This window comes from Ambystoma mexicanum, chromosome 13 (genome assembly GCF_040938575.1).
Source record: "Ambystoma mexicanum isolate Mex_15411 chromosome 13, UKY_AmexF1_1, whole genome shotgun sequence".
NCBI lineage: Eukaryota > Metazoa > Chordata > Amphibia > Caudata > Ambystomatidae > Ambystoma > Ambystoma mexicanum.
The window spans coordinates 237,165,215-237,185,926 of NC_090938.1; the positions used below are offsets into that span (position 1 = coordinate 237,165,215).

The 20,712-nt window shown below is 44.8% G+C and overlaps 1 protein-coding gene across 1 annotated transcript in view; it reads right to left on the reverse strand.

The window, feature by feature from the left end:
* Positions 1–20,712, reverse strand: part of ACTR6 (actin related protein 6) — a 601,838-nt gene that overhangs the window by 339,574 nt on the left and 241,552 nt on the right. The window contains exon 4 of the mRNA XM_069633699.1: positions 16,528–16,651. Within this exon, the coding sequence (XP_069489800.1) occupies positions 16,528–16,651 (124 nt within the window). The remainder of the gene's footprint in view (positions 1–16,527; positions 16,652–20,712) is intronic.

The following is a 20,712-nucleotide window of genomic DNA, read 5'->3' on the forward strand; positions in this document are numbered from 1 at the left end:
GGGGAAAGGATGTAATTAATCAATATTTTAGCAAAAGTATGGCTAAGGCCAGTGGACTCCGCAAAATGCTTCCGACCAGTATGGCGGAAAAAAAACAATCTGAGGATCCTAGACGCGTTAGGGATCTTGGGTACAGTGGACGTCACACTAGGGATAGTATTACTGGCACGCCCTGTGTCGACGCCCATTTTCGAGTTTCGAAAAAACAAACTGTAATACTCCGCAGCTTCCACTAGATGTCAGCCTATGCACAGCATGTGATCTAAGCAGATTCCACAAGACAAAGGGATTAGAAATGAATCTGGCCCTAGGTGTGCTCTCCCACGCTCTCCAACCGGAGCTGCTCAAATTGCATACATGTCAATGACGGCAGATACAAGACTAATATCTATCGTAAAGAAACAGATTGCAACAACTTGCTACACCGACTGAGCTTTCACCAGCCGAGTCTACTTAGAAACCTACCGTACAGCCAAATGAGACGTGTGAAACGTATTGTCAGCAATCCTACAGTGTGTGACAATGAAATCGAAAAAATTGGAAGGAAGTTTGAGGCCAGGGGCTACAAAGTAGCGAAGATCACAACAGCAAAAGAACGCTTGTCACTGCAGACGCTAGAAACACAAGGAAGTGACAAACAGAAATCAAATAACCCTATGGTGTTTGTGTCATGCTACTCTGTACAGAACAGTCAGATCAAAGCGGCCTTACTTAAGAACTGGCAAATACTGAGGAATGATACGAGGGTGGAACATTTATTCAAGGACAACCCAATTTTTGCATATAAGAGGAGCAGGAATCTGAGAGACACATTGGTCAAAACAAGGACCAGGACACAGCAACCTATAACACAAAGAACGGGCACATACCCGTGCCTACATCGCAGTAAATGCAATTTCATCTCAAAGGGGAATATCATCAATCATCCTCGCATGGGAGAAAAGATCCAATTAAGGAGCTTTGCAACATGTGACACAATCAACATAATTTATGCCATAAAATGTCCATGCAGCATTTACTATGTGGGACAATCAACGAGATCAGGCCGAATCCGATGGTATGAACACAGGTCATGTATACGAACCAACAACAAGAATTCTGCAGTAGCTAGACACTGGGAAGAGAAAAAACACAATATCAACCAAATCAGGATTCAAATCCTGGAAGTGGTCAAACCAAGAGACAAACAAAGGATATTACCAAAAGACTTAACCAACGAGAATCCTATTGGATAGACAGGTTGGACTCATTAAACCCCGGTGGTATTAATGAAGAAATTAACTACGTGTGCTTTTTATAGCACCCAATGAATGAGGAATATCAAATGGAGTAGGATCCATGGACTTTGAATACTGATTGAAGTATTTGGGTTACTCCGTTTAGTTTCTTGAAGTCTGTTGAACTGACCTTAATGTTAATTTTAAGTGAGGTTGAATGTTGTTTACATTCTTCACAATAGGGGGTGACATTCCTGTTAGGAACTCCATTCCAAGCGGGACCCAAGGCAGGGACAGCAATCCCTGCCATGGTTCACTCCATATTAGTGCATTGTACACCATAACCACATAAGGTTGATACAATTTTGTTTACGTTCTTCACAATATGGGGTGACATTCCCATTTGGAACTCGGTTCCAAGAGGGACCCAAGGCACAGCCTTCCTGCCATGGCTCATTCCATATTAATGCAATGTACACTATAACCAAGTAAGGTTGCTACATTTTCTTGCTATGGAACGTCCAATTGCACTTTAATGTCTCTTCACACATCATGTGATGTAGACGATTCACATAGAGTTAACATACACAGAGGGGGGAAAACCCAGATGCTAATCCAAGTGATCTGGTTTTTGTATAATAATGTTCCCATGAACATTCTCTGTACCATGTAAGCATTTTGTTCTGTATGCAACCCACCTAAAGTACATAACAGCACATATCATAACGGGAGTTAGATATACGAGGCAGACCATGCTGTCTCTTTAAACACAATAGAAGCTAACGCCGGCGCGTGGTCACAGAACTGCGCACGCGCGGGTTGCCTAGCAACAGGAATCAAACAGAGAAACCCAGCGTCTCCGGAGGACGCAGGTTTTCTGCAACAAGGAGCGTTGCACACAGCAGTTGGTAACCGCAGGTAAGCGGGGACTGGGGCAGGCTAATCTGCAGTCTTAGTGATGCATGGGGGTACATAATCAGCAATATGATGATTCTTCACAGGTTATCTCTGAATGTATGACACTGAGGCATACGGCGCTACACAGGAGGGGAGATAAATAGTGCCACTGTAACAACAGGTACACAATGTTTTCAAGGAGCATTTTTCACTAATGGTTAATGTTCGATAATGAAGCTTACGTGTAACCTTTGTGTATACCTGTGGTGATTCGCATACGGCAATTTGAAATAACTGAAAAACTGCAAAAATGGTATGTGTTTGTTTTTATTTCAATGTCACCGACAATTGGTGTAACAAATATGATGTAACAAATGATAATGACATGATATTAATGTCTTTTGATTGATTACTTTTGGACACAACAATGGAACGTGGTTATTTAATTTTTGAAAATGTATTGAACATGATTAATTTTTGATGAATATTTTGTGCTAAAAAATGTAACAAAATGGCGTTAGCGCCCAGAGCCCTGATGACGGACCATGTCCGAAATGCATTGGCATAAGATACCAACAGGCGCTATATAGATAAAGGACGCCTAAGCCTCAGTAATAAAACAGAAGATAAGCCTCTTCATGATTTTATAAACGAGCACTGAGTGGTGATTTTGCAACGAACATTACTGCACTTATTCAAAATTTGAGAAGCTCCGGTTGGAGATCGTGGGAGAGCACACCTAGGGCCAGATTAATTGCTGATCCCTTTGTCTTTGACTAATAGCACAATAGTAACCATCCGACTATCAACCTGGAGATGGCATTCTATCAAATATGGTCACCTTCTCTGCCTGGTGCAATGGAGACAAACAGTTAATCTGTTTTTCTTAACCGTCTGGTCTTGTCAACATAATAGTTGACCGCCCTCCTCACATCTAGTGTGTGGAGTTTTACCTTAGCTGAGCTGGTGGGTTCCTGAAAGAAAGCCGGTAGCTCAATAGACTGGTTTTTGTGAAATTTAGAGATTCATTTAGGGGAGAACCTAGGGTGAGTACATAAAACCAGCTTGTCCTTGTGTACAAAAAAGAAAGGGTCCTGCACTGATAAGTGATAGCCACTAAGAAGGCAGTTTTGTAAGTCAGGTTTTTTAGACTAGACTTGTGCATTGGCTCGAAAGGGGGTCGTATGAGCTTAGCAAGTACAACATTGAGATCCCATCCTGGCGACAGGTTTGAAATTGGAGGATGGAGGCGCTTTACTCCTTCCATGAATGCTTTGATGACAGGTACCTTCCACCATGAGACCTTATTCTGGGAAGTGGTATAGGTTGACAAAGCCACCAGGTGGACCTTTAAGGAGTTGAATACTAACCCTGCATCTAGCAAGTGGAGCATATACATTAGAATTTGGGAAGGAGTACATTCCATGGGGTTCATTTGTTTAGACTGGCACCAAATTACAAATCTCCTCCACTTGTCAAAATAACAGTGTCTAGTGTTAGGCTTTCTCAATTCCTTCAATATATCCATACAACTCTGTGGCAGATTAAGATGTCCAAACTATGACTTCAGGAGCCATGCTGCCAAGTTCATTGAGTGAGGTTGAGGGTGCACGGTTAGCCCCCCGTGCTGAGTGAGCAGATTGTATGGGCACAGGAGTTTGATGGGATTGCACATCACCAGATTGCGCAGATCTGGATACCAGGGTTGTCTTGGCCACATAGTAGAAACTAGGATGAGCGTCACCTGTTCCTTGTGGCTGTTGTTCACCACCTTCCTCATTAGGTGTTGGATGGGAAAAGTGTAAGCAAATTTCCCTGACCAGCTCATCCATAGGGCGTTCCCCTTGGAGCCTGGCTGGGGGAACCTGGACGCGAAGTCTGGGCATTGCTTGTTTTCGTTTGTAGCGAACAAGTCTATTGTGGGGAAACCCCATTGAGAGAAGAGGTGTTCTATGACTCCTGCGTATAGTTGCCACTTGTGTTCTTCTGGTAGGGGATCTATGCTGAATGAGTCTGCAAGAGAGTTGAGTTCCCCTGGAATGTGCTGTGATGATAGGAATATCTTCAGTTTGAGTGCCCATTTCCAAATTTGTTGCGCAAGCCTGGACAGATTTGGAGAGCGTGTGCCCCCGTTTGTTGATGTAAAACATTGCTGTAGTGCTCTCTGTCAGGACTTGCACAGATTGGTTCACTAGGTGAGACTCGAACGCCTGAAGGGCTTTGAATACTGCCAGAAGATTTGGTAAATTGATGTGGTTTTATGCTGCTGCTCGAGACCACAGACCCTCAGCTGTGTGGTGAAGGTAATGAGCTCCCCACCCAGCAAGTGAGGCGGCCGTCGTGACAATCGCTTGTACTTTCGGATCGTGGAAGGGTTTCCCCTTCAACAGATTTGCTCTTGTCCACCAGCAAAGATTGTGTACTAGGGTTTGCGAAACGACCACTAGATCGTCCCACTGACCACTCGCCTGAGACCACTGTTTCGCCAACCACTCCTGCATGGGTTGCATGCGCAGGCGCGCACGCTGTACCAGGTAAATGCAAGATGCCATCATGCCTAGCAAACGCATTGCTTTGCGAACCCTTATCTGGCGGCCGGCCTGATAATGTTGTATTTGCAGTAACAGGTTTTTGACTCTTTCCTCTGATGGAAAGGCCAATCCCTCTTGTGTGTTTATGACAGCTCTTAGGAACTGTTTGGTTGTGCTTGGCACCAGGCTTGATTTTTTCTCGTCGATCGAAAAGCCCAATTGGAAGAGTAGGCTGATAGTTCTCTGAATGTTTTGCCTGCAAATTAGAGGGGAATCCCCTGTAATCAGCCAGTCGCCCAGGTAAGGGTACACTGGGATTGCTTCCCTGCGCAGGTGTGCTGCCACCACCGCCAGTACCTTCGTGAATACCCTTGGAGCAGATGCTATTCCAAAGGGTAGCACTTCGAATTGGTAGTGCTGGTTCGCTATCTTGAAACACAAGAATCTTCTGTGCGCTGGGAACATTGAAATGTGAAAATAGGCATCTTTCATATCCAGTGTTGCCATGTAATCCCTCTTTTGTAGTAGAGGGATTACCTCTTTTCGTGTAGTCATGCAGAACTTTTGTGGCTTGACATATTTGTTTGCAGGGCGCATTGTTAGATATTTCTTTGGCACAAGGAAGTAAGTTGAATAAATACCCTTGTTTACCTGGTTGGCTGGGATGATTTTGATGGCGACCTTTAGTAGAAGCGTGGCGATTTCCTCGAGGAGAATACGCTGGTGTTCCTTGGAATGGGTCTTTTGTCGTGGAGGTGGTTCCGGGGTTGCTCAAAGAGTTCAATAGAATATCCGCCGGTTAAAGTGGACAGCACCCATCTATCTGTGGTGATTTCCTCCCATGTGTGTGTGATGGTGGATATGCACCCTCCTACTGGAGAGGCATGGGAGGGCACCTGGAGCGGATAGTCACTGCTTCTGAGGTAGAGTGCCACCTCGGGAGGAGTTGCCTCTACCGCGTCCGCGGATCTGCGTGCTCCTCTATGGTAAGTCTGGGAGGACTGACCCGATTGTTTCCTCAGGCAGTACCTTGGCTTTGGGTAGAAGTGGTACCCCTCTTTGAATTTTGGCCACGTGTGCGACAAAAATTCCTGTTTCCCCTCTGGCCAGTAGGTCTATTGGTCAGTTGGCCTAATGACTTGAGTATCTCATTCCTCTTTGGCCGTCTTTAAGGTGTCTTCGACAGCCTTGCCAAAGAGCACATTGGGCTTAACGGGCATGTTGATAAGGGTAGCTTGCGACACTGTTTTAAAACTTGATTGGCACAACCAAGCGTGACGCTTGATAATGGTCCCTTCAGCTATTATCCTGCCTATGTTATCCTCTGCGTCAAGATTGCTTAATAAGCAGCTTGACACTTCCATGCCTTCTGTGGCCACCTGGGCAAGCTGAGACTTAAGTGGTTCTGGGGCCAATGAAAGTAAGGCCGAGACCTCATCCCATTTGTGGCAGTTGTAGCTGGCCAACAGGGTCGAATTGTTAGCAATCCTTGTCTGGAATGCCGCGAAGGAGGCCACTTTTCTGCCCATTATGTGAAGTTTCTTGCTTTTCTTGTCAGGCAGGGCCTCAGATGAAGGTAGGGGAGTACCAGCCCTTTTTCTAGTTGTAGTAACTAATGAATCAGGCTTCAGTTGCCCTCTGATACAGTGGGTCAGAAGGGGCAGGTCTAAACAGTTTCTCTATGCAGCAGTTTACTGGCCGCGTAAGATTAGCGGTCTCCAGCGATGGCTGTATTTTTCGCTGAATGGACAGGAGAGGGATAAACCGAGTAACAGCCTTCTTATCTTTTAAGATTTCCTCTACAAAATCTTGATCTTGTTCTTCATGGATAGCTATCTGAAAATGCTCTGCCGCCTTGACAAGCACTTCATTTAGAATGGGTTATGATATGATGTGGCATTTATAACGCGCCTATACACAAGTATTTCAAGGCGCGACGTGGCAAGGGAGGGGGGAACAGTGGGAAAAACAGCGACATCGATCCTATTAGGCCAGGTGTCATTCACATTGCGCAAGTGCAGGGGAATGTGAAAGAGGAAAAGTCCTGAGTGGAGGGGGTGAGGAAAGTGCAGTACATGGGGTAATAGAATAAATAACAATAAGAGAAGTAGGGCCAGCTTCTGGCAAGTGCAAAGGGTAAGTGCAAACAACAGGTGTCAAGTGCTGGTGGGGGACTGTAGGGGTACAGAAAACAGTCCGCAAGTGAGGGTGATACCAGGGAGGCAGTGCAGGAGTGTAACTGGCAGGGGACGGGTGATTCCATGAACGGGGGGGGGTCCCGATTAACAGGTCAGTCCATGACGTAAATATTTGTCTCAGGGTCAACTTCAGGGTCCTCATCTTCGTAATAAGGGTCTGCTGCCTCTTGGAGAGGTCTTCATGATCGGAGTCTGGGTCAGAGAGATCAATGACCGTCTTGCACTGGATTCTCACGGCGAGACCTCTTAGCAGGGGGTTGAGCAGGTTGTGCAGGGATCTGCGACCTAGAGGGTGCTGTAGTAGGGGGCCGGCGGAGTGGAATCTTTTTAAACAGGCAGGGTCCTTTTCATAGAAGTTGGCCATGAAGGACATCCTCATGACCTTGTCTATGTCCTCAGCCGACCATTGGGCTGAACTAGGGCTGACTAATGGTTGAGAAGGGAGCCCTAAATCTTCATCTGTGGGAGGAAGTAAGGTAGAAGGAGGAGCCTTCTTTTTCAGAGTGGAAGACAGAGAATCATGTGATACAGGTTCTTTGGGCCGAGCATCCTGAGATTTCTCCCTATGAGGGGTCTTAGAGGACTTTTTCTTGGACTCCCTTGCTTTACCCTGGCCCCCTGAAGTGTGTTTCCCTGACTGTTTGGGGTCTAGTACCTGACTTGACAGAACGTCCAATTTCGGGCGCAGGCTGAAAGGGAGCCTCGTCTGCCGTTGCTCTGCCCTCGGGGGGAGTTTTTTGCGTGCCGTCTGTACCGTCCTTCGAAGGCCAGGACCTGTCATGTGATCTCGATCAAGAGTGGACTGAGATTCCACTGACCTTTCCCTGGACGTTGTGCGTTGCCGTCTGCTTGACACGGTGTCGAGTCCCGGCTTTGGGTTGTGTGCTTAGTGGAGGATGAAGTGATAGCGCTTCCACCGCTGGGTGTTGTCCCCATAACAAGGTCATTGGCCTGTCTTCTGGGATCAGGTTCCTGCGCTTGGGTAACCGAAGTCACCCTGTTGACTTTGCCATCAGAAACCACGGCGTTGCTGCCATCGCTGAAGGCACCTTCTACTTCCATGGCCTCGAGCTGCCTGATGTAGTGGGCCCAGCGTTTAGTAGATCGGTCCTTCATAGTCTTGGGTTTCAAGAGCCTACACGCTCGACAAGAATCCTTGACGTGGTCTCTCGGGAGACACAGGTTACAGACTAGGTGTTTATTGAACCACAGAAATTTCTGATTGCATTTGGGGCAAAATGTAAAGGGGGTCTTGTCCATAACGGAATGATATGGCAGCTAGGCGAATGTAGTGTAAGAAAAGGGGCATATACATTCTAAAATGACCTCCCCATCTCTCCCTACTGTGTGGGCCGAGGCCCGGAGCGGCCTTCCAAGGCTGAAACGGATCCGTCACAGGAGTCTTTCGACTGTTGTTTTTCTTGGCTTCACCGGCGTGTGATGTTTCGATAGTCGGTGATATAAAAGACACCCTGGACCATTCTCTCATGCACAATCTTCCTTGATCTCATTTTGCTGATCTCGCTATGCCTTCTGTTGCACCCTTTGCTCTATTCGCACATCCCTCTCACTTCTCCATCTTCTCTCACAGCCTCCCCTCTTCTTCCGCTCCGCCAGCTCTTCCCTTCTGTCCCTCCAATATATACGCACGCTCTTCTAACCCCTCTCTACACACCCTTCTTATCTATCTATTCTAATGGTCAGTAAAGTGGACAGAGAGGCAATGCTTAACTCCAGTAGGGATAGAAAGCTGACACAAAGGAACAATTAGTCCACATACCTCTCTAGAAAATGCAGAGATTCCGGAATATTGGCTTGAAGCAGCAGCTTGAAACAGGATCCTGTCTCCCTGATGTTAGATAATCTAAAGATATAATGAATACTAATACCAAAAAAAAATGGACTCCCTTGAGAACCCTGCCTCCAAGAAAACTAAGGCTGACAGAAGAGACTCTTAGTGCCCAGGATATCTGCATGCTATTGTTGAAGGTTTCCCAAGATGTTGGAGAAGTGAAGGCCCACTTTGCTGATTTAAATGGTAAAGTGGCTAATCTGGATGAAGAGTGGGACAATTGGAGAAGGACTCAGTGAGCCTTTCTACAGAGATTTTGGGAAGTTACAGAGCATATAATGACTTAAGAAAGGAAATGGAAGACTTGAAGATCAATAACTTTTGGATTTGAAATCTACAAATCAAAACCTTAGGGTCTGCCTGAAAATATAACTAAAGATGGGCAAATGGAGACTTTAATCAGAATAATATCAGAAATGTATGGTCAAGGAACTCTGTCCCCAGGGGACTTAGATTGCACCTTCAGAGTAGGAAAGATGGACCGTGTGAAACCAAGGCAAATTTTAATGGTCTTCACAAGGATTAATGCTAAAGAAAAAGTACTGAGGGCAGCAAGAGAAAAAGGACAAGTGCTTTACAATACATCACAATTGGCAATATTTCAGGATTATCCAAAAGAATTGGTGGAGAGAAGGAAATTATTTTTGGAGGCTAAGAGATGAGTGAAAGAAAAGGAAATTAAAACTGCTTTGGTCAAACCAGCAATCCTTAAAATATATCTCCCCACTGGCCTTAAATAAACAGATGATCCAGAAAAGGTTTGGAGGTGGATTATGGGCTATGAGGGACACTAACTTTTAGGGGTATTTCCCAGAGATTAGGGTTGCTGGTTTGAGTTTGGATGATTGGTTGCATGTGTCTAGTTTATAATATTTAATTTAGGGCACTGTACACTATGGCAGAGACTTACTTATTCACTCCCCAGATTCAGATATTTTATATTTGTGGGTTTTTGGCATTTATAATTATCTCAAATTAGACTTTTACACATCAAAATGGCGGCGTGAAACAATTTAGAATCCTTACATGTTTACATTTTAAACAAATCATAACGTAATGAGGCATGTTTTCGTTCATGCAGCATCTTTAGGTAGTTTCCTCTAGTTATCAGAAAGTATTCAGAGGTATGATATGAGGTGGTGTAAACAACATGGAGGACGTAGATCGTTGGTTGGGAGGTAGGTTAGGAACACTGCTTGTCCCAGCCTCTGCAGTCTACGTAGAGGTAGCCCGGATGGTACGGAGAATACCCGTTTCCCTTCCGATAAGATGTGGCCTTCCTGGGCCTGAGCAGAGGGGCCGCGGCTCTGATGTAAAGTATAGTAATGATTTTTAGTGGTTACCGGCACTCATTTTTGTAGCTCTATGACCCTTTCAGGTGGAGTCTGCCTGGAGGGAAATACTTCTGGGCTTAGTGGGGTCCATTTCGTTCAAGGCTCTTCCTCAGTCAGGGTGCAGCCCCCCCCCCCAGCCGCTGCGGTACCACGTATGCCGTAGCTGTGTGGGAGGATTCGAGGTGAGAGGCTGCACCCAAGAAGGCCCCCCCCAACGCACTGTTCTGCAAAGCCCAACCGCGGGGAGGGTGGTTCCCCTCCGGTGCAGCTGCTGGTGTTCCGGCTTCCCCATAGTGGCCAGGGGCCAAGGACCCAGTAAGTTGTCGGCGGGCTGATAGCTCAGGCTGCAGCGCTGGGAAGACACATCCCACCAATGAAGTATCTGATCCTGGCACCAGGTTCACCACGAATGGGGGTTGAGGGGGGGGTGGGGGGAGAGACCAACCCTGTGACTGGTGTGTCTGCAGTAAGGCTGGCCCCGGAACAGAGCATTGGATCAATGTTTTGTGAGGAACCGGGGATCTACATGGGAGCCCAACAGTTTCCCAGAGGTTCCTTTGTCTTTGTGACTGCTGCCAAGGTTTTACACTGCCTCCATCACAGGACATTAGGCATAATTCGCTGATCTGGAAAACGGCAGGAATGTATTATGGTTATTTCTTTTGCAGGATATGAGTAAGGTAGCAATTTAGACAGGACATGTTCATCGCACCCAGCAGGTCTCTTTCCAGACCCACCTAGCTTAATTGCAGCAAAGATCCCCTCTTAAACTGGAATTTCTAATCGCCCAAAAGTGCTCCAGGGATTTTCTGGTATAGCCTTGATACGAAGAAGACACCCTGCTTTTTATCCCACTTTCCCCATTCGTTTGCAGAACATCACCGATTTATTTCTCATTTATTATTTAATCTAGTGAGGCAACACTTGAGGGTTGGAAGAGGAGATATTTTGCTATTTTCAGGGTGGTGCTCACGTGGCATTTTCTGTTGCGCAGATCCCTCCAAGCTTCGCGGGTGGGTGTTCTGCCATTGTTTTTGTACCCATTTGATGGGCTCCCATTGAGGAGGGGTGGGGGATCGGGGATACGTCACCATACGTGCTATGTACATTGAGAAGGGAGAAAGCACGTGGCATGGCATACTTAGCAAAGTTAAATCTTTCTAACACTGGTAGGAAGACTAGGAATCCAGATTTGGATCACAAGTTTTGCGTTTTCAGAGTACCAAACTGGAGTGGCCGCAAGATGTGTCGTTTTTGTATCCTTGATGGAAGGTCCAGTATTCATGCCATTGCAAATGTTAGCATTTGGCGGGTTGTGGCAATGAAGCATGTAGGGCCGCGGGGGATCCCTGAGGGTGGAGGGTTTTACTTTTATGATTTTTATACATGAGTCTGGGGGCTACATACAACCATTGGGGTTGGAGTATGGACAGAAGGCAAAAGAAAGGGAAGATTAAACTCAAACTATTAAACAGAATACTTGATGCTTCATAAAAGTGGCTGAAATTTTGCAAAACGACATGGATTGAGGGGAGCTGTATTGTGTTGCATAGATTCTACTAACATGAGGCGAGTTAAGGCGCTTGTGGGTGAGTCTTTAAGGGTACATCGCCATAAAGGTTCACTCCTAAAATATTAAGGATAGTTCTTCGGATCTAAAGATATAGTGGAGATTATATGGGGAATAAAAAAAAGTAAAGCACAGCATAGCATATCATGGCATGGCATGGTATGGCATAGCAGGTGGGATGAACGTGGGCAACAGTTTTCTGAGATGGTGTTCATTCTCTTGTACCCAAATGATAGTTCTCATTTTTCCACAGTCATTAGCAGACCAAGTATAACATTTTTCTGGCTAAACAATGTCTCCTTTGGACCTGATCGTTACTGTGTCAAAATTGTCAAACATCCTCACTTCTGCGCAACCCAACATGGGCATAGTTTCAGTGTCTGTTTGGAACCTCACTGACATATGCTCTAGAAGTTCATCCATAGGCGGCACTCGACCACATGCCTTTCCTCAATCAAGTCTTCTGTTCCCTGCCCCCATCTCCTTCCAAGCGTCTTTGGGCAGAATGGAGAGAACAAACGTTGGTTCATAATGGGTGCCGCACAATTTGCTGCAACACATTCCTTGGTACTCCGATACACTCTTATTGTGCTCTTTAGAAATACCACTATGAGAAAGGGGGAAAATAGCACCAGTGCCTGATTCAGCCTACTTTGCATAGAATCAGAGCATTTTTGGAACAGGACCACAGATCTTTATATTTGACAAATAGATATGTGCTAATAGGGTTGTTCGCTTGAATCACTAAGTACATAATGCACGAACTACCGGCTATTAGCATTAACTGATGTGCAGAGTAAAATATTTTGCACATTTGTTCTTCAACAGATAAATGCGTGGATAATGGAAATGAATATCCTGAATAGAACCCAAACTGGCTTCCGACGAGGATGCTCTACTGCAGACAATATCTTACTGGTAAATACCTTAATTGAACAGCCTAAACTCCCCTCCAGTCCTCCTTTGTACATTCTCTTCGTGGACTTTACATATGCCTTTTATATGGAAGACAGGTGTAAACTTTGGACTAAGCTTGAGGGCATGGGTATGCCAGCACATCTGCTCTATATATGCAGGCTTATATACGAGGAGAATAGTACTCGGGTTAGACTGAACAATATGGGACTCCATGTCAGATTGGATTCCGGTGTGTATGGGAGTTGCCAGGGATGCACATTAGCGCCCACTTTCTTCTATTTGTTTTTAGCACATTTGAGACATCTTTATGAAGAAATGAAATGCCTTTCCAAGGATGGGAAAAGATAAGGTATGCTGGGATAGTTATGCGGATGATATCTTTGACAACACATATAGTGATATTTGTAATAGCACTAAAGCTAATTGTGACTATGCCCATGCTAATGATCTAAAAATAAATCTTTTGAAGACTCAATTTATGGCAGTAGTAAAAGGGCAATTTCTGAAGAATATAATACCCTGTCCCATTGGTAATGTAAAAAAGGTGATGTATAAATATCTGGTCTATGAAGTCAATGTAGGAACACCTGCAGTCAATATGATAGCATTGACAAATAAGAGAGCGAACATACTGTCTATTATGGGGGCTGCTGTTGCCTTTTCTAAACAAACGGCAGGCTACAGTCTCATTGCCATACGTACGATATATAAGCAGAAAATGGCTGCAACTTTTTTATATGCACTTGAAGCTTCATATATAGACTGCTCGGTATGGGCAGATAAAATTGATTCGGCTAGAGATGGCACTTATATCACTTTCCATACAGATTAAAATTAATCGTGCCAAGCTCTATATTAAGACAATGTATGCGAGCCCACACACTCTATCTAGCCTTCGTTTAGTTTTGGGAGACTGTATAGGAACAACAGTAAATAGGTTCAAGACTATGAATGAACAGTTCTTCGAAACTATTGGACCCCTAGATGGGAATATGGAGAAGATGCCTTAGTCAAATCCCTAAAAGACTGCAGAAAATTGGACTGGGTTAAAAGTAACGAGAAGGTGGCCAGTCTGAAATCTCTGCACACATTTGCATGTAAGCCGTTCAACTATAAAGAACCTCAGCTAGATCTAAAAATGTTGGCCTGCCCTAAAACATGAAGAATTTTTATGAATATTTGATTTAATTGTTTGAATATTCTGGAAATCAGAGGGGCTTGAACAGATATGCCTGTAAAAGAAAGGTCTTGTAGAATATGTGCTGACAAAATGAACCTGAATCTGCCAGACATTCTAACTAGCTGTACAGGTAGGAGAACGGCATATGATTGGTACCTCCCTAAATATGCTGATGATATTGAATACATTAAAGGGGGGGGGGGGCTTTTTGGCTGAGATGTATGGACGGTCAGAGCAAGATTCATTATAGCCATTACACAGATATGGAAATATGCTGACAAGCTAAGAAACTTTGAGGAAGGAAGAGGTAAAGGTGTTACAGGAGCTGATTGATTAGATTGTAAATATATTAAAGAACATTGATGTGTATGTAGGGATTGTCTGCTTGGAATCTTATGTGTCATACTTGGCTCTGTGTATAAAGTGTTTCAGTTGTGTATATGAAGTTTATGTACTACATGATAATTTAATTAGTATTTGATTTGATTTGATGCTAACTTGTTTTATTTTATTAGAATTTGGTTTAGAATTGTGGATTATGTTGATACCTTTTATACAATGTATCGTATAAAGATGATATTTATGTAAAAGTTTTTTTTTACATAATGTATACATAATAATTTTAAAAAAATAATAATAATGAACACTGGGCTTGGAGCTCATTTCATGTCAACACTTGCCCCAATATTAAAATGAACAGCCTCAGTATTTGGATGCAAAGATACAATGGCAACAGCATCAAATCACATCATTGGGGTCCTTAGGAGCCCAATTTTTAGATGGGTCTCCCGTTAAAGGTGGCTGTGGCCATGCTCAGTTTGCAATGTACAGACATCTTAAGAGAATTATATATAAAACACAGGATAAAGAGATTGCAAGGAGCACACTGTAAAGAGAAAAATACAGTGTAAAACTAAATGGACGATAAGGCCGATCCATAATGCTAGCCAAGCACCACGAATTTTAATTGTGTCAACTAAAAGTTAAAGTGGGGGAGAGGGTCGCTGGTGGGAGGCCATCCAGGACTTGGCATTGTGCTACCAGAACTGTGACATGGACATAAATATATGGTGTTAGTGTACAAGGGATAACTAAACAAAAGGAGGCAGGATATTGGCAAAAAACACTGAAAATGCCATGATAATAAGAGTGACTGCTGAATTTCTGTCCCAAGTGTCTGTGTCTAAAGTGAGGGTGAATTAAAATAGGACTTCAAAGAAATAGCAGCTTCTCGTCCACCAAAGGGAATCCTCAGTAAACTGTTCAGGGTTTCAGAGTTTAATGCAAAAACAAAGTCTATGAAAACAAAAGTTCAAAAGGTGCACCCAGTTCGCAAGCAAAAAGCGAATACAACAAATCTCGCCTCAAGTGGGGCATCTTTCCAGGTCTAGCATCTCCGAAAATGGAGGGGGGTCTGATCTCTATGCCCTTGTTCTGGCTTTCTGGGAGTCCTCTTCATGGCCCCAAAGCTCTCAGGCACACTGATGTGTTTACGGTGTCTGCCAGAACTCAGTCGCGAAGACCTTTTGCTTGTTATAGTTCTCACGACAGTGACAAGTTTGGAACTAACTATTTGGCAGGGTGTTAACGCCTCACTTACCAGAGAAGTTGACTGGCTGTGGTAGGGTTGGCACGAGAAGCTACCCTGCTTTGACTCACGCTTTTCTCTCCTCTATAGTGTCTCTAGTTCCCTCCATCTGGTCTACTCCCCTGTTGTTCTGGCTTTCTGCTAAAAGGTGGACCCTCCTCTCAGCCTCAGATGTTTGGATTCTTTCCATCTCGCTACCAGTTTGCGGTCTTCATCTTCCTCCTCAATGTATTCTTGCATCATCTACTTCCAGTACTTTTGCCAAGAAGTAGCAGACGCAAGTGAGTGGTAAAAGTACCCCACTTGCCAAAAAGAGGTCCGGTCCCCAATGAATGAGGCAAAAAAAATGGCATAAAGCAATATATTTCCTAATATTTTACTACATAACCAACCACAAATTAGCTATTGTCGATGCATTCATCAAATACCATCTTGAGCATTACAACCAAATCCATCTAGGTCTTCTCAAAACCCAAATACACAGACTCCAGTTTCTCCAAAATGCAGCAGCCAGTCTCGTCTTCAGAACAGCAAGCAACGGTCACATCTTGCCAGCCATTAGAACTCTCCACTGGCTTCCCATCCTACAGAGATCTAAATTCAAAGCTTTATGCGCCTTCTGTTGCCCACAGAAGGGCATAGGTCTCAATTGGATCCATGACAAATTCCAAGCACATACCCAACCGGACACTTCGATCATTAGAGACTGTTGGTTCCAGCCAATGTCCATCTCTCCAGGAAAGGTAGCCATGCCAACAGAGTTCAGGCCATAAACCTTTGAAACTCCCTTCAGGCACATGTCTGTTAACTGGATGATTGCAAAGTCTTTTGGAAGACATCAAAAACCAAGTTGAACCCCACCCACTGAGTAACCTTGTCCCAATCTTTCGTCTCTCTTTAGGGACAAGAATGATGCACGGTCTTCTACATAAATAAATGATCTTATTTTTGGTATTTCTTTAACATACGGTTTGAATGCCCAATACAAACAACGTTTCCAAGATTCACAGATTTTCCAATAGTGCTAATCCTTCAGCAACTTTTCTTTTCACCACACTGCCCCTTTGGGAAGATGGTTCAGAAATAGAGAAAGTTTAGGAAAGAAAGCAAGATGCCCACAGATCTTATTGAAACAGTAGAAGATGGAATAAGAGCGTACTATAGGCACCAATGCTGAAGAAAAAAACAAAGAAAGAGGCCTGTTAGCATGCAGACTCTGGAGTGAGAGGACTACATACTTACTATTTACTCTAAGAACTGCTTGAAATTGATACTCCTCAAACAAGATCTCGTTCATAGACTCTTGTATTGAATTGAAGTTAAAGTATGGTTCAGTGATGATAATATTTGAATCCACAAAATCAACCTAGGGAAACAAAACACAAAGTATTTCAATAGCTGTTCGTGTAGGCGATTATATGTTAACCGCTGGTCACAAGTCCGAGAACTAGCTGAACATTCCCTGAACAGGACAACCAACCATTTAATTTCATGCAAACAACTTAATTGCAGCACTGTAAATGGAAACACTGTGCAGAACAAACTTTGATGGTATCCTAGGACATTCATTCTATGCTATGAGGGCGAGAATGCAAGAATAAAGAAGTACAGTCATTTTCATGTACAATGTTGTACGACAGATCAGACTGCATGCACATTGTCAGTATTCATTGGAGTGTACATATGGGCACCAAGTATTAGACAAGGTTAAGCAATGGGCAAACAGTGGAGCACAATGTCACGTTTCTGATACATGGGGTGACCTCAACCTGAGTGGTAGATTTTCTCAATGTCAGTTTGCTCTCCGCGGGCAGAAGAGTAAAGGACCGGTTTAGGGGTGCGGAAGTAGGAGTCAGACACAGGGGTGTTAAGATGCTTAGCGCATATGTTTATTGAAAGTAAATAAAAGGGGGTTTGGGGAAACTTCTAACTTTCCCTAAGTCTAAGAGGGATTTCCCTGCCTCAACAAGACTAACTAGTGTCTGTGTCAGAATGTCCAAAATAAAGTTCTCTGTCCTGTGTCCAAAACCTAATATGACCCTCAAACTCTATACTCATCAAAAGATGCAAAAGGGGAAAATGGCTGTTGGCTGGTTACCTGCATCCTTGCTGCGTAGTTTCCAAAAATAAAAGTTCCAGCAAGAAACCCAAGCTGCGCCAAAAAAAAGAGTCCCACATAGCTTAAAGGGGTTATTTCCCTTCCCTTTGTCACGACCCTCGCCCAACACCCCCTCTGGCAAACCCATTGGCAAGGTGGAGTCAGGACTCGGGCCTCTAGAGCCTGGCATCTTCTTCAAAAGCCCTCATGGGGCCAGTCCTGGCACCTATGGTGCCAGGCTTATACACCATGAAAAACCATGTGCTTGGAAACTACTTTATTGTATTGTCAGCTAACATGGAGGCATCCACATAGCTTGGTTCCTAAGAACCAAGCTATGCGGTCTAGTGTTTTGGGTGTGATAGCCTAGGGACTACTTTACCTGGACTATTTTGTTGGGGCTATTTAAACCACACCCGAGCAAGACAACACGCTTCACGTTACTTTGCAGCTTGCAACGTGTCGCTCATCGTGTCCAGCTATTCCTTCGAAACTCAGAGAAGCAGAACCTGCAAGGAGACAAAAGGAACATCATTAGCAGCAGCATCTTACCTGCAGTCTTCATCTTTAAACACTTGCAGCAACTGAGAACAGCTTCCTCGAATCTGCACGACACCCGGACAGAACGACCTGAAAGAGGAAGATAGAGGCAACATTAAAGAAAGCAGTAGAGACATTTACAAATTACGAACTGCTCAAAAGGCTTACCTGGCTGGTCGCCTCTCGGCTGGCACCACTCCGGACATTTCACTCGCGCTGAAGAACACTGCGACCTACAAGGAAGGAAAACACAGGTTAGCAAAGACAAGACTTTGCAGCGCTGTGCATAGTGCTTACTTACGGCATCATAGCGCTCTTAATGCGCCGTCATTTACCAGCGGGGCTCAACCAAGCCAGTTCGCCGCGAAGAAGCTCTGCATACCTAAGGGAGAAAAAAGACATTTTAAACAAAGAAAGGCATGCAGGATAGCAACAAAACTAAAGAACTGCAATAAGACCTACCTGAACAATATCAAACGGGCCGGCGTCAGTGAAGTAACTGGACCGCACTCGCCCATGAAAGACAACGTGCCCCTGCAAAGAAGGCAGGACAGAGAGCACGCCTACTTCTACCACAAGGTGAGGAGAGGGCACCAGAGGGACTGAAATCATACGGGGGTGGAGGGAGGATACTTACCCCAGTTGGTCAGTCTTGAACACAGTCCTCCTGTATTTTCAGGCAGAACCTTCCCCACAGACCACATCAGGGCAAAGCTGAGAAGCATACCAGCGAGTAACCCGGCTGGGTGGCGTCCCTGTGGATACCAGGTGAGAGTAACACCCTTGGACAGTCTCTACAATTTAAAAATGTCCTTCCTCTTTATCCGCTTTAGGTCGCTTCACAGCCTTGGTTTACTCTCCTTCCAAGATCTGTCTGAGCCTCTTGGGTGTTATGGCTCTTTCAAAATAAAGTACCAACTCTAAAATTATTAATACCCAGAGAATAGTTTGCTTCCCTTGACTCTCCCTCTTGGCTCAGTATTGCGACAAGGAAGAGGAGTCGCGATTATCTTAGTCACTGGTGGGTGTTTAAAAGGTATTATTTTATTCCCCTTATTTTCCTTTTTATGGTTGATTTGTCCTTTCTGCGTGTCTAGTGGTGTTTCTGTCTTTCACCCAAAAACTGGGACGAAGAAGTGTATCCGTCCTGGGTGAGCAGATTTACTGATATGGCTTTCCCTGGTAGGCTGGGTTAATCTCCTGCTCAGCACTACCGACCACTTCTTTTATTGTCCCAAGTCCACTGCGGATGTCCCAGATTTTTGCCCTGGGTCTAGTTTACCCCACTTGTTCGGAGACTGCTTCCCCTGGAACCCAGAGCCTGCTAAGCTGTTTCCCTGGTTGCTGTGGGTTTCAGTCTTCGCAGGACTCCAGAGGCTTTGCTTTATTGCCTCAGGTTGGCGGTGCCTCCAGTTGAGCAGATTCTCCTTGGGAACAATCTCTGTGTTCCCCCACCGGTTCTCTCTCTCCTTCAACACCCACAGACCCGCCTCAGGTTCCGCTACTTTTGCTGGGCTGTTTACCTGGTTGCTGTGGTTTCACAGGATCACAGCATTCAATGGGTTGTGGTGTCTCACCTCGCCTTGGTGGCCCGATTCACTGAAGGTCCCACTGTGAACGCTGTCTATGTCCTTCCACCGGTTTTCCGCCTCTGCCAGAGGCCACGGGCGAGTCGAACACCTCTGGGCTCGCTCGCCAACGTTCCCCCTTTTTTTGATCTCTTTCTCGTTACTCTGCCTCCTCTACTTCTGCTATTCCAGCTACTGCTGCCTCTCTCGTCACCTTGTCCCTTCTCTCTTATTCACTGTTTTCCCCTCACTGCACAACATCTAGAACGTTGACAGTAGTGCTCGTGGTTATGTGCATCCTCCTGGGGCCTTCTCGTCTCATTATTATTCACTGTATGACGTTCTTGGTTCTTCCTCGTCAGAATATTGCATAAATGAGTAACATGCTCAAGTTTACACCAGTACCTTGGTTTATCTGAAATTAAAATGCAGAAGTTGTGGGACCTTTATAACTGTCCCCGGTTTGTCATATATGCAGGGTTTCTGGCGGTTAGAACAAAAGGGGCGATATAGTCGGATTCGTAATAGGGGTCACTTGATTCCTTCCTGCAAAAGCATTTTGAGAGGATAAGAGTATGAAAGAAAATCAATACAGCGGAGTAACAATGCACCCCCTCCAGTCTGTAGTAAGGGCACAGCCAGGCTTGCCCTGCAGCTACATGAAATGGAGGAGCAAGGCAAGCTGTGGCGGCAGCAGCAGGATATTTATGCGGCTCACCACCAAGAAGTCTGTTCTAGCTTGGAGAAACGGACTGTTGGAATCAAACAGATTATCTGGGTAACACGTTTTCAGACACTTAACCCTGGTCTCCAGTTGCCAGTGAGAGCTGTATGTAACATCTGGTCCAGATGGGCTTATATTCAGGAGGTTACTATGAAGACAAAATTCTTCTCACTGAGCAAATAAGACAACTGTTTAATACATCACACACACAATGAAAATATAGTTTATACCATATATGAACATATAGAAGCTCATGTTTCTCAAGCCCATAATTTGGTGGATGGGAGCCATTACGCTATAACTTCAACGTAAATGGCTCCTGTCGCAAATTTTCACCATTTGCACGTCAGAGTGCAAAACGGGAGGGCAAAAGGTGGCATACAAGCATATACGCTGCCTTTTGCCCTCCATCATGAAATCGAGTAAACGCAGCCTGCCATGAATGCATGGCAGGCGCCGTTTACAAAGTAGCCCTGTGCAGGGCACCAGCTTTTTAG